General features: G+C 46.3%; 1 protein-coding gene across 1 annotated transcript in view; it reads right to left on the reverse strand.

Moving 5' to 3' along the window:
• AMBN (ameloblastin) overlaps positions 1 to 13,147 on the reverse strand; it is a 42,121-nt gene that overhangs the window by 3,492 nt on the left and 25,482 nt on the right. The window contains exons 8-10 of the mRNA XM_069630581.1: positions 5,256 to 5,666; positions 5,119 to 5,163; positions 4,953 to 4,997 (exon numbers count right to left, since the gene is read on the reverse strand). Coding sequence (XP_069486682.1) covers positions 4,953 to 4,997; positions 5,119 to 5,163; positions 5,256 to 5,666 — 501 coding nt within the window. The remainder of the gene's footprint in view (positions 1 to 4,952; positions 4,998 to 5,118; positions 5,164 to 5,255; positions 5,667 to 13,147) is intronic.

The following is a 13,147-nucleotide window of genomic DNA, read 5'->3' on the forward strand; positions in this document are numbered from 1 at the left end:
GGGCAAGAAACAGAAATAAGATAAAGAAATTGGGAATGGAGAGGGCATGCTGGTTGGTACCAGGAAACGAGTTTGGAAAGATATGGAGGTATCATGACATAGAGGTACTTAAAGACAATAGAAGGAACATGGTATTGGATGGGATATTCAAAGGATAACCAGTGAAGGGAATTAAGAGCATCAAAAATACAGCTACGGTTATTTTCGGAGCATTTGAGATGTACAGATGAGTGGTAAATACACCAAAATGGGTCGAGAGAAGAGGCGAGGAGACCAAGAAACAGGGAAGAACTATAATCGAGACGAGCCAGGATAATAATAGAAAATAGGAGTTTAGTTGACCTAATAGTTAGGAAGGGGCGTGCTTTACGTATATTAAAAAGATGCAAGCGGTATGCCCATGCAATCGCAAGACGGTGAGAGGAGAAAGACAAGGTGGAGTCGAAAGTGATGCCTAAAGTTTGCTGAGACGGAGGGAAGAGAATGAAGGGGGGAATGGGAGGAGGAAGAGGGGAAGATTAGAATTTCCTTCTTGGATGAATTAAGATGTAGAAAATGGGGGGACATCCAAAACTGAATAGGGGAACGACAAGCAGGGAGTTTTGTATGCAGAGACATTGCAAAAGAAGAAAAGGAGAAGAAAATGTGGTTTTCGTCTACATATTAGTGATAGGAGAAATTATAAGAAGAACTAATAACCGAGAGAGAAATGGTGTTAAGAGAGAAGAGTAATAGGCTGAGGTTATTGGTACTATATAACCATATTAACATTAACATAGTACCATGTACATTCATTTTAGATGCCAAATTGTACTAAAGGTTGCGTTGTATAGTATCGGAGCAAGCCAGTAAGAGGTAAATGTGGTCCAATACCACCAGTGTCTATGTGGATGGTAACCTAATCTACACGAATACAAGATGACATATATCATTTCTATACAATGTTTAAACAAATCTCCTACGTGAGATCTGGAAAAGAAACTGAATGTAGTTCATTATCTAAAATATCCCTTTTACCAATGATAAGGACACATATAATGTGCATACTATGACCTGTCCTCTGGTGACAAAAGTGCTTTGACATGGGGCAGTAGTTAAATACTATCCACACCTGCATGGATTGGAAACAAGCCATGTGCAGTGGAAACAGAGTGCATCCAGCTGTATACGTGCAAGACTCTATGCACCATTGTGCAGTACTGTAATTTGCCAATGCACTGTATGGAAAGACAATATATCACGTTTGGGCACGCATATGTTTGTCCTCAATGTGGGTTTGCAGAAACGAACAAGCCCAAGTGGCAGCTGCGATTTACTGATCTGGGGAATACAGGCCTTATCCGCGTGGAGCTAGCAATAAGGGAAGAACGGAACCTTAATTAGCAGCCAGGTGGTGCTTCTCCGCCATGTTTTTGGACATACATATCAGCCATAGGAGCTTTAAGGTTTTTTAACTTGCCTTCCCTTACATTCCTGCTATGCTGCTTGCACACGATGTTACCCCATAGCCTCATCTTCTTTAAAAGAAATGGAAAGGGGCCGCTTTCATTTGGGCTCCCTTTTCATTTCCTGTGGCAGCCATCTTGTGCATGTTTATTTTTCATTTTGGAAGTAGGCGCTTGCATGTGTGAATGCCTTTTTCTAATCCAAACAAAATGGGCGTACACCAAGGTGCTCATCGTCATAACACCCTCGTCTATAAAATGTACCATCTGTTAATGGTCCCACAGCTCTCGTTAAAGGCGCCTGCTTCACTCAGATCTGATAACTCGGTCTGACGCCCATCTGGCAGACAGTAGAGGCTAAAGCCATGGGTGTTATTTTTGAATTTCTTTTTAAGGATAACAGCACTACAAAATGAGTGACCATATATTACTTAGCTCTCTTTTCAAAAGTTGTGCAAAAGAAAACATAACTTGAGAAACCTAAATATAATGGCTAAAAGTCACAGGGCCCGATTCATGGAACTGTGGAAAGTGTATTTTTGCAGTGCAAAGTCCGTGCAAAGTCATGCTGTACTGCAAAAATGACTATGCACTTACTTTGCACTGCAAAAATACACTTTGCACAATTCCATGAATCAGAGTTTGTGTTGGCAGTGCAAAGTCACTTTTCAGCAGGGCAAAGTAACTTTGAACTGTGCAAATAATTCCATGAATTGGGCCCACAATTTGTATGACTGCCCAGCGAACTTGCAAATCGTAGGAGTTATCACTTTGCATTACTCATTTATATATGTGGCGTGTGTAGAAACTCTCCAGAAGGATCCCTTTACAGCACTCCAAGAGGATAACATATACACACAGACAATGTGTTTCTCTCCTCTGCTTGATAAAGCTGGGTAGAGTAGAGAAAATAAAGGCAAATGCCTTTTTTTCATAATTCCCATTCCAGTAAGATTCTGTGCTCCCCCACACACCACCAACCCCCGCCCGAAAACATAATTTGTGACAAACATGGTCTCAGAAAGGGTTTCCCTGATGGCCTCGCCCTGTAATGGGACACCATCACCCCATCAGAGACTGCGTAGTAATCAGGATTCCATTGCCCGCAGAATTATCCTGACTGTCCATATGCAGGGTGGCCAATTGCGTGTGTTCATGCCCGTGGTGAATAAGCTGGCAGACAGCCATTGGCAGACAGCATGAACTGGGGAATCTGCAGATGGGGGAAATAAAGCAGCACGCCCTTTTCTGCTTTTTTTTTGGCACATCCACTCTCGGGTGAATCAAGTTGTAAATTAGATTTAAGATCTGTTAGATCCCAGATGTGAGACAGAATTTTTCCAATAGGTGGGCACCATTGCCTGATAAATATCAGAAACAAAATCATAATATGGAACTTTTTGTCTTCATGGTTGTACAATTGTCCCCCTCTCTACATGGATAGGACCCTTTCAAGGAGGGGGGCAGGACCCTATAGGCTATGTGCGGGAGTTGAATGCACCCCTTGTGCCCGACTCCTCATACATAAAGCTGTGTATGTAGATTGCTGCCTCTTTCCCTGTCTGGTTCCCAGTAGATAGCAACCTTCAGAGAAGAACTGGGACTACAAGTTACACAATGCACCTGGGCCCGATGGACAAGATCCAGCCTGGAACAGGAGGAATGGCTTGGTTACCCAAATGGAAATGTGAAAGACGTCTCCATTCATTAGCCGAATGAGAGACCAAAAACCCACTACAGACTGCCCAAGCAGGCTACAGGGGAGCACGGGAACACCAGTGGCAGGGTTCGAACCAGCAGATCGCAACACATCATTAGAGGACACCAGATCGGCCACATGGCTGAGTGGAAGAAAATGGAGTCTGGAAAGGTGAATGGCTAAGGCCCATGTGAAGACTTACTGGGGACATTCAAGTCCACAAATTGATGAGATGGGCGGGATTGGGATTAGTTTAGCTAGAGATTGGCCTAGGGAAACAGCTATCTCAGTTAGCAAATGCAAGTGGAGAGAACCACCTAGGCAGGAAGGGGAGGGCTATGTAAAGCCAGCAGAGTCTGTCGGTAGCAAGAGATGTTTGTATGTGGTCGGAGGACAAGGAGATCAGAGAGGAGTGTGCATCAGTTGGAGGATTTGGAGGACACTCTTTACATGGTTGGAGAGAGTAAAGGTAAAGTGTTGGGATTGAGAAGGTGTTATCAATTGTATGCTTGGAATGGGTGAGAGCATGATTGAAGCTAACTTTGGAGGTAAAGCAGGGGGGGAGTTTGGAGTAGGAGTGAAAAGAGAGAAAAAGACAGAGAGAGAGAGAGAGAGAGAGAGAGAGATTGAGATTCCGGGGGAAGTGAGACACAGGAGGGTGGAGGAGAGTAGAGGCAGTGGTAATGTGGGGGAGGGGTGAGATCATGAAGGAAGCAGATAAGATCAAGAGAGCGTGGGATAGCAGAGATATGAAGAATATAGAGGGAGACAATCAGCAGAGTTTGGAAAGAGACAAGCAAGGGTGAAGAAAGGTGTGAGAGGTGATCTTTCAGACGAAGGACAACAGGGCATTCAGACACAATCGCTGGGTCCCCAAGCAAGTTCCTGAGGAGGTTAGACAGATAGGGTATTGGCCTTTTCGACCTCTCTTTAATAGAGCTAGCTAAAACAGCAGGGGGTCACCTGGCTACAGGGAGAATCAGCACCACCAGACCTGTCTGAGTAGGGAGAATGGGCTAGGGTTCAAGGATGAGGGAAAGGATACAGGTACACACCGCTATAACTGGGACCCCCAACTGGCTGGGTTTCTACTTATTTTTATAATGAAAGTGGAAAACATTTTCCTTTCATCAAATGACTTCTTGACAGTCGTGCCACACTAACTGCCAATATTTTCCTCCTATCCTCTCTTCCCACCGGTCACAGGTACATTGCAAACCTAGTGCTGAGTGTGCTGTACAAAGGTGGGTGCAGTGCTTAATTTGCAAAAAAATAAGTGCCAGGGTCCAAGTATTTTCTAGCACTCCTGTGACACTGCAGGTGGGCAGTTCCCCACCATTGCTGCCACCACCCATAGCGGCTCCGAACACTGTTGAGATATTTGGGGTTACACTACAGCTCACACCTGCTCATTGTGGTTGATGGATGCACTGACTATCACCACGTCATAATCAAAGTGAGTCTGAGACAATAAGTGCCCGGACTCAAAAATAAGTGCCAGGGCTGTGCCTTGGCAAACACCCCCACAAATTAAGCACTGAGAAGGACGGAGATCTTGGGGAGGGGAAGTGAAGGAATTATTAAACATTGCGTAAAGAGCTTGGAAGGGAAGGAAGGTGGTTGGAACACACATGGGAAAGCATTGTGGTTGCAGTCTTGGGTAGGCCAATTAATAGGAAACAGCTTGGAGGCTGTTTGGGAAACATTGTGAAGGTTCTCCTTGAATAGGTGTTCCCTGGTTCAATTCTGAAGAGTTTTGTAGTACCATGGTTTTTCATCGGTTTCAGGACTGAAGCTTTGCTGCCTACCTGCATTTCTTCAGAGCTTACAATGCCAAGTCTTGCAGGTGACCCCTTTGTGGAAAAAAAGAAGCATATTCATAATGTTAGACACAAATCCTTAGCCGATGATGTTATATCCTTTGCATTGCGAAGCCTATGGTACGTTTGCATATCCGATAAAGAGAACACTTACTGCCGGGCCCGTTCCATATTGCATGTAATAAACTCCAGGGTATGCCTGTGTGCAAAAGAAAAACATAAGCACATGAATATGGATTTCAAACATACTGTAATTAAAGCCATTAAAAGATAGTGCTAATATAGACCTACATGCTGCACTGGTCCTTGGTGCAGGGGTGGATGAACTGGGCTCATGGGGCCTTGGTGAAAATGTGGCTGAATATGCTGGACCGGCCCTTGGTGAAGGTGTGGATACACAGGCTGCGTTGGACCTTGGTTTGGATGCACTGCCCCTTGATGAAGATGTGGATGTACCAGCTGCACATGTCCTTGCTCGAGGTGTGGATACACTGGTTGCATTGGTCCTTGAGGAAGCTGGGGCTGCATCGGCTGCATTGCGGCTTGGTGGAGCTGGGGATGGAATGGTCCTGGGTGGAGCTGGGGTTGGAATGCTCCTGCGTGGAGCTGGGGTTGGAATGGTTGTGATGGTCCTGGTTGAGGTTGTGGTGGCACTGGTTGCATTGATTCATACTGCAGCCATTTTTGTATTAAAGGGAATAGCTTTCAAAAAGAAACACCTTGTTAAAATTGCTAAATATTTTGTTATTTTACCTACTATTTTATTTAAGGCACAGAACATCAAATGGTATATACAGAGGAGATGATTAAAACATGATTATACAGTAAGTATCGGCCTAGAGGTATTGTGTGGCACTACCTAATGATACGACCTGACAATAAGATGGTAACAGCTAGAAAATTGAAGTATGTGTGAATTTGATAGCAGTGTCTGGCAAATGTCTATCAAATAACTATCCACACGCCAAAACTGTTAGCTTTGCTAATGCTTGTTTTTTACAGAACTTCAGTGCAAGGAACTCATAGGAAGACACACATGCTGGTTATACATTAAATGGATGACGGTCCTCTTGGACACTTGGCTACTTTTCTGGACCAAGTTGTGCAACTTTAATAATGTATTGTACATGCACAATGCTGCTGGTTGTGTTGACCAATATTACTAGTGCATTGTGCTTTTTTCTTAAAGTTGGTTTTCCACAAATGTCCTCAAATACCTCCCCAGGTCATACTCACATTTTTGTGAAAAGTCACAAACTGTGATTTGTGAATCTCTGCACTTTTCTTGTTGCCCCAATCAATCTTCAGGTTTGGTCTATGTGCTGGGATCTACGCCGGCTATCTTCTCAGTCCATTCTTAAGCATTCTTAAGCATTCTTCAGGCCCTGCTGACAACCAATGAGGAGGGAGCTGATCTATCCGCTCTGATGGATCTTCTTGAAAAAGAACTCATGTTTGCCCGTGACATCCCATGTGATGTCCTGCATGCCTTTGCCTTGGAGGAGGTGTCAGTGGTGGCCAGCAGGAGACAGCTGGCTAAGGGGTTGGAAGAGAGAGGCTTCTGAAACAGAGGTCTTGCTCTATTTTCCCTTCCTTGGACAGAAGCTGTTTGGTCAGAGAATGGTGGAACTTGTCAAACAGGATAGAGAGAACTGTGGCCTTGCTCTCCCCATTAAGCCGAAGCCCTTTCTGTCTCGAAGGTCTTACAGATACAAGCCCTCTTGCCCTGAGTATGTGGCCCAACGAGAGGGTTTCAGGGGTAGAGGGGCCACCTCAGCTACCAAACCTTGACAGTCCCTCACTATCACCCTGGCCACGCCGTCAACATGACTATCCAAAGATTCTTCATGCCTGCCTCCAGTGCAATATTCCTGTAGGAGGACCTCTGCCTTATTTTTCTTAAGTCTAGGAGCAGACAGTTTCATATACCAGGGTGTGCACAGAGGTCCATGAAGGACTGTCCATAGACTCAACATCCTGTCCCCACAGATTCTGCGATCAGGTTCACTGCTTGCCCCAGAGACCCTTAAAGGGGAGGTGCACGAATTCAATATTTCAGCTCGGCTGACAAAAAGGCCATCTGCGTGAACTAGACCTGGAGGATGCCTACCTATATATCCCCATCTGGAGGGCACATCGGCAGTTCCTGAGTTTTGCCACTACAGAGGGGCACTTTCAGTTTCGCATGCTCCCCTTTGGATTAACTTCAGCTCCGATGGCATCTATCAAGATACTTGCTCCCCTGGTGGGGATCCTTCATGTCCAGGGGACTCGATTCAGTCCATACCTTGATGATTGGTTAATCCAGACTCCTTCTAGGGAGAAGGCCTTGCAAAGCACAACTATTGTTTGCCATACCCAAGTCAGGTTTGATTGAAAATTGAACTTGGACAAGAAACACCTAAGCCCTTGCTCTCACCTGGAGTTTACGGGGCCATATTTCAACACTCTCCAGGGCAGTATGTCCCTTCCACTAAATAGAGCAGTCAAGCTTTAGGCTTGATTGAGATGCCTTCTTGGCAGGTCATCAACTCCAGGCCGGAGTTGGCTCCAGAGTAATGGGGATATAGCAGCCACGATCTTTGTTGTCCCCTGTGCAAGGGTTCACCTCCAACCATTGCTAGCCCACATCTTGAGGTCATGTGATCCAGCCTCTTGGGATTATTGCTGATGAATTCCCCTGAAAGGATCCATCAGCGAGGATCTCCAGTGGTGGCTGTCCCTCCCCAACTTGATGAGTGGCCTTTCTTTGCTAAAGCCCTCAACTTAGATTCTGATGACAGATGCCAGTGTGATAGGATGGGGGTAATGCTGAATGGGGCTTCAAACCAGGGATGCAGAAGCCAGAGCTTCCTCCAACTGGAGAGACCTAACTGTGGTACAAACAGCCTTACTACAGTTCCATCATCCGATGAAGGCACATGCAGTGCTCATCAGGATGGACAATATGGTAACCAAGTGGTACCTCACCCGCCAAGGTGGCAGCAGGTGTGCCTCACTTGCCCTCCTTGCATCCAGGTTCATGTTTTGGGCAGAGATACATCTCCTTTAGGGGAATCTTCCTATATCCCAGGGTGGAAAATTCAGAGCAGTTGCCTTGAGAAGAATCGTCCTGCCTCCGGGGGATATTACCCAGACTCAACATGCATTTCAATTGTTGTTTAGAAGGTTTGGGATCCCAGTAATAAACCTCTTTGCTTCCTGCCTCTCTCCCCTCCTTCCCACTTATGGTTCCTGGGAGAGGGATCCTCAGGTTTGGGGTCAAGATGCTCTGTCCACTCAGTGGTCCCCAGGGCTCCTCTATGCTTTCCCTCCCATTTCCCTACTCTCCAGGTTCCTTCCTAGGATAAGGAGGGAGGGGACATATGGCATCCCGGTAGCCCAAGCCTCGCACAGGAGAAGGTGGTTTCTGCTGATCCAGGAAATGGCATCGGAGGTGCTCTGGTCATTTCCCCCATATCTTTTTCCTCTGAGAGCTTCTCTTCCTCCTCAGTTTTCCCTGATGTCCCTCCATCTAATGGTGAGGTGTTTGAACTAGAAGGGCTCCTTCGTAAGGGTGTGTCACATGCTATAGTGGTTGACATTTAGGGCTGTTCTAGGTCCTCCACCCTGAGGGCTTACAACAAGCAATGGAGTCCTTTTCGGCTTCATGCTTACCCTAGGGGTTACTTCCTACGTTTTGTCTGACCCTGCAGATTTTAGAATTCCTGAAAGAAGTCTTCAATCTGGGTTTGGCTGTTTCCTCTCTTAGAGCCCAGTTGGTGGCTAATAGAACTTTCTGGAAACCATGAGGTAGCAATAGAGAGGCTGAGTGTTTTGTTGCCTGTCTCTTGAAGAATCTCTCCCGGGCAAGGCCTACTATTAGATCTCCCTGCCCGACCTGGGGCCCCCCCCTAGTCCTTTCCCACCTGGCCTTGCATCCCTTTGAACCTTTGGGGTCAGTAGAGCTGAAGGTCTTAACCTTTAAAATGTTTTTGTGTTGGCCATTTCCTCTGCTAGATGCTGGTGGGAGTTGAGGGCCTTACTGTGTGTGGCTCACTCTCCATGTTTCCTTCCTGAGGGTATGGGCCCAGCACCTGAGTTCTGTCCTAAAGGGATCTCCTCCATACACCTCAGTGAATATCTTGTCTTTCCTTCTTTTCATCAAGAGGGTCCCCTAAAAGAAAACATGACCCTCGGCCTCCTGCATATACGTCGGCTTGTCTGGACTTACTTGGAAAGGACAGCTGCCTCCCTGACATGTGACTCTCTACTGGTGACTTTTAGGCCAGGCCACGCATGTCATAAAGCCTCTGTGGCCACTAAGAGCCACTAGGTCAAACAAACCATTTTGTTGTCGTAAGAGCTGGCTGGGACTTTCTCACCTGAGGACATTCTCAGTAGGTCCGCCTGAGGTGTGGCAAATTCTTGTGTGGCCTTCAAGGACATTGTCAATGATGACATTTGTCGAGCAGACACTTGAGCTGCTCCTTCACGTTTGTGTGGCTTTACCAATTGGCGTTCCCTGCAGTGGGCTCTGTCTTTGGATCTACGATGTTGAATGTGCACCATTTTTGGTAAATAGTGTGTCTTTGAAAAAATTCACTGGTGTGCAATATCCCTCCTAGGGTATCTCGTTTGCATTGTTCAATCAGGCGTTGCTCGCTATGTCCTCAAAGTTTATGGACTGTGATGAGGAAGAGAAGCGAGGGGGAATGACCTACCAAATTACTTTATGGTAATCTTCATTTACCACGAGTGCTATTCTTACCCGTCCTACTCTGGCTTCCCTACCCACCCTCCCCTCTAGTGGTGGCCCTGGTCAAGGACTTGTTTAAGACACCAGGACACTATGAGGAAGGCAGTTCCTTTGATTCGGTCTGGATGCAGGGGGGAGGAGCAGTGCTCCAATTGGATAAGGTGAGCACTTGGACTCCATTTAATTGACAGGCTAGACCTGTTTGAGAGGTGGGAACACCTCAAAGGTTATGGATTGGGATAAGGAAGAGGAGGACTCGGGTAATGAAGATCACCTGTAAGTAATTCAACCATTTGCCATCACTTTTGCATGTGTTAAAAATGTGCCACTAACGGAAAAGTGTTGGGAAATGTACCGGAGTCCAATGCGCCGAGGAAGTACCCTCCCCTAGAGCAGAGGCATGATTGTCCCGGCTGCACAGAGTTTGGGTTGGTTTCATCTATTCTCTCGTGTATTTGCATTTAATAGCGTACCTTTCTAGGTCCAGTATGTCAGTATCTGAATGTATCAGTGATTGGTGTGTGGTCTACAGGCTTAGCCGCAGGGTGGCAGCCCAACTGGCCTTGCACCTGACAGAGGGTCTTCAAAGGAATCAGATACATACGTGTCCTACATAACTGCCCTGCCCTAGTAGGCCAAACAGTGCGACCTGCAGTGGATTTGGCACAAACTAAAAACAATTCACGCAGTTTTTCTACCAAGATGCTTACATTAGCTCTTTATCAATGTAAAATTCAAGTTCATCTTTCGTATCTGCGCAAAATAAATCTCTTAGTTGCACATAGCTCTATTATTTGTAAACGGCTGAACCCGTCTGCTATTTGGAGACAATCAGAGAATCTCAATATATTTTAATATGGCGATATAAGGCTTCTCCGTCATTATGGAATACAATTAGTTTTAAATCTCTGAAGTGAACACAGCAACTGTGAGGCCATTTTATTTTGCCCCTCCTTTTGTCTTTTAGTGATATTAACAACGGGTGAATGGACTCACTAGACATACAGATCTAGAATACATTAATTAGATTTGTTGTAATTGGCTCTACTTCGTAAATGACAATATAATAATGTAGTTTTTTATATAGTGCTTCATACAAGATTTCTAACAGTTCTAAGCACTGTAATAGCAGATTGTATTCTACCTCAAATTAATATTAATCGTTTTATTAACCTGTGAATGATGAAGGGATGAGCGGACCCTGCTTGTTTTCAAATTGTGACTGCAGGCTAAACACCAGTCAAGGAGAGGGGAGCGGGCCTGACTCGCTTGACTCTCTTGCTGCTCTTGTCCCTAAGAGCTGGTCTGATCCAGGTTGTAGGTTACAACGTGGCAACGAGTTCTCAATTGACTTTGAGACATTCCCTGTTTTAGATGGTATAGTTTCATGAATTATCCCTTGTATAATGGGGAGGATTTCAGATTACAGCTCTTCATATTACAGGAAGAAGTTTAGTGGCTTGTGAATGGTTGCGATATGGGGTATTTATTATAAGCCACCTCCCTTTTGGCAAAAACAATCAATATCTTTATAATCGATTTGATTGTTTTTCTTTTTCAATCCAGTTGGAGCATATTGCATTAATCGTGTCTTGCCACAACTAGTACCCCAGTAATTATGCCAGGATATTCCTCTGCTGAACCTTTTGATTGATTGATTGATTGATTGATTATTTACTTTGTGCTTATACACAAGTGTTCCAAAGCGCAACCATGCATGGAAGGGGAAGACATAGGGAAGACAAAACAAACAATCTTAATAGGCATGGTACATTCAGATTATGCAGGTGAAGAGAACAGGAAGTGTGTGGGGGGGGTGGGGGCAATAGGGACCAAGTGTGCCCAGTCCCGTCAGAACATGGGTTAAAGTGCAGAGAGATACCACTCTTATGGCTCGTAACCGAAGTGCAGTAGTGCTGCGGCAAGTGCAAGGCCCGGGGGCAAGCGCAGGAGACTAGAGAGGAAAGCTTGGGACCTGTGAGGCTCTGAATGAACACCAGGCAGCCAGTCAGCGAAACTGAGCAGAAGTAGAGGAGAGAGAGCGGGAGAGCAGAAAGAGGTGGTTAGCAGGGGAGAGGGAGGGAGAAGGAGGAGGTGAAGAGGAAAGTCTTGAGGAGTTTCCGGAACTTAAGGAGATCCGGCTCAAGATGGAGAGAGGCAGGGAGGCTGTTCCAGAGGGAGGCACCTGCAGTGGATAAATATCTCCCCCCAAGTCTCTGCTTGGAGAAGCAGCTCAACCGCCGAGAGTTAGAGGAAGACAAGCGAAGGGCTCAGGAAGGCTAGTATTTAGGAAGAGAGTGTTGCAGATGGAATGGGCCCAGGCCCCAGAAAGCCTTGTGGACAATGCAAAGGGTCTTGAACTCAATCATTGCATCCATGGGGAGCCAATGAAGGGATTTCATCACCGGAGAGATGTGGCTCCTGGGCTGGAGGCCATGGATTAGTCTTGCAGTTCTTTTCTGGATGAGTTGAAGAGGACAGAGGGTAGAAGAGGGTAGGTTGAGGTTGCAGTAGCCCAGCCTAGAGAGGACCAGGGCTCTGGAGACGGCGAGTCTCTGTGGGAAGGTGTGTTAAGGTAGAATACCTCTGAGAAGGTGCAGTTGGTAGTGGGACTTTTTGAGATGTCCATGATGTGCGAGGCGAGAAGGAGAGAGTGGAGACGAAGATGACCCCAGGAATTGTTGGCTCATTGGTAGATGGAGGCGCAGGGCCAAGGGAGGCCGGCCAGAGAGAAAGAGGGATAGCGGGAGCAGAGGTCCCAGTGAGGACAATCTCTGTCTTACTGGCATTGAGGCAGAGGTCGTTTGCAGCACACCACGACTGAATTGTGGACAGACATTCAGGAATAAGTGAGGAAGAGGAAGAGGCCGAGGGTAGCCTGAAGGAGAGCTGCGTGTCATCCGCGTAACACTGAAAGTTGGAGGTGGAAATCATATGGGCCAGGGGGGCCATGTAGCCATTGAAAAACCAGGGGGATAGGTTAGATCCCTGGGGGGATACCGCATGTAGAGAGAGTGAAAGGGGAGAGGAAGGATGCCAATTGTACTTGGCATGGGCGGTCGGAGAGAAAGGAAGTTAGCCACACCAGAGCCTGATCAGTGATGTCCAGGGTATCCCGGAGATGTGTGATCAGGATGTTGTGTTTCACTGTATCAAAGGCAGAGGAGAGGTCGAGCAGAATGAGGACAGGTGGAGAGTCAAGATTTGAGAGCAGATCTTCACAGGTGTTCACAAGAGCAGTTTCCGTGCCTCTGGATGCTCTAAAGCCAGACTAGTGGTCATGGAAGCAATCAACAGATTCAGTGTAGAGGGTAAGCTGAGAAATAGCCAACTTCTCCAGGAGTTTGCCCAGGAAAGCAGTGATAGAGATTGGGCAATAGTTTGCTGGAATCAAAGGGTCAGCAGAAGGATTTTTTAGGAGAGGGTGCACAAGGGAGTGCTTAAG

The sequence above is a fragment of the Ambystoma mexicanum genome, chromosome 6q (assembly GCF_040938575.1).
Source record: "Ambystoma mexicanum isolate Mex_15411 chromosome 6q, UKY_AmexF1_1, whole genome shotgun sequence".
NCBI lineage: Eukaryota > Metazoa > Chordata > Amphibia > Caudata > Ambystomatidae > Ambystoma > Ambystoma mexicanum.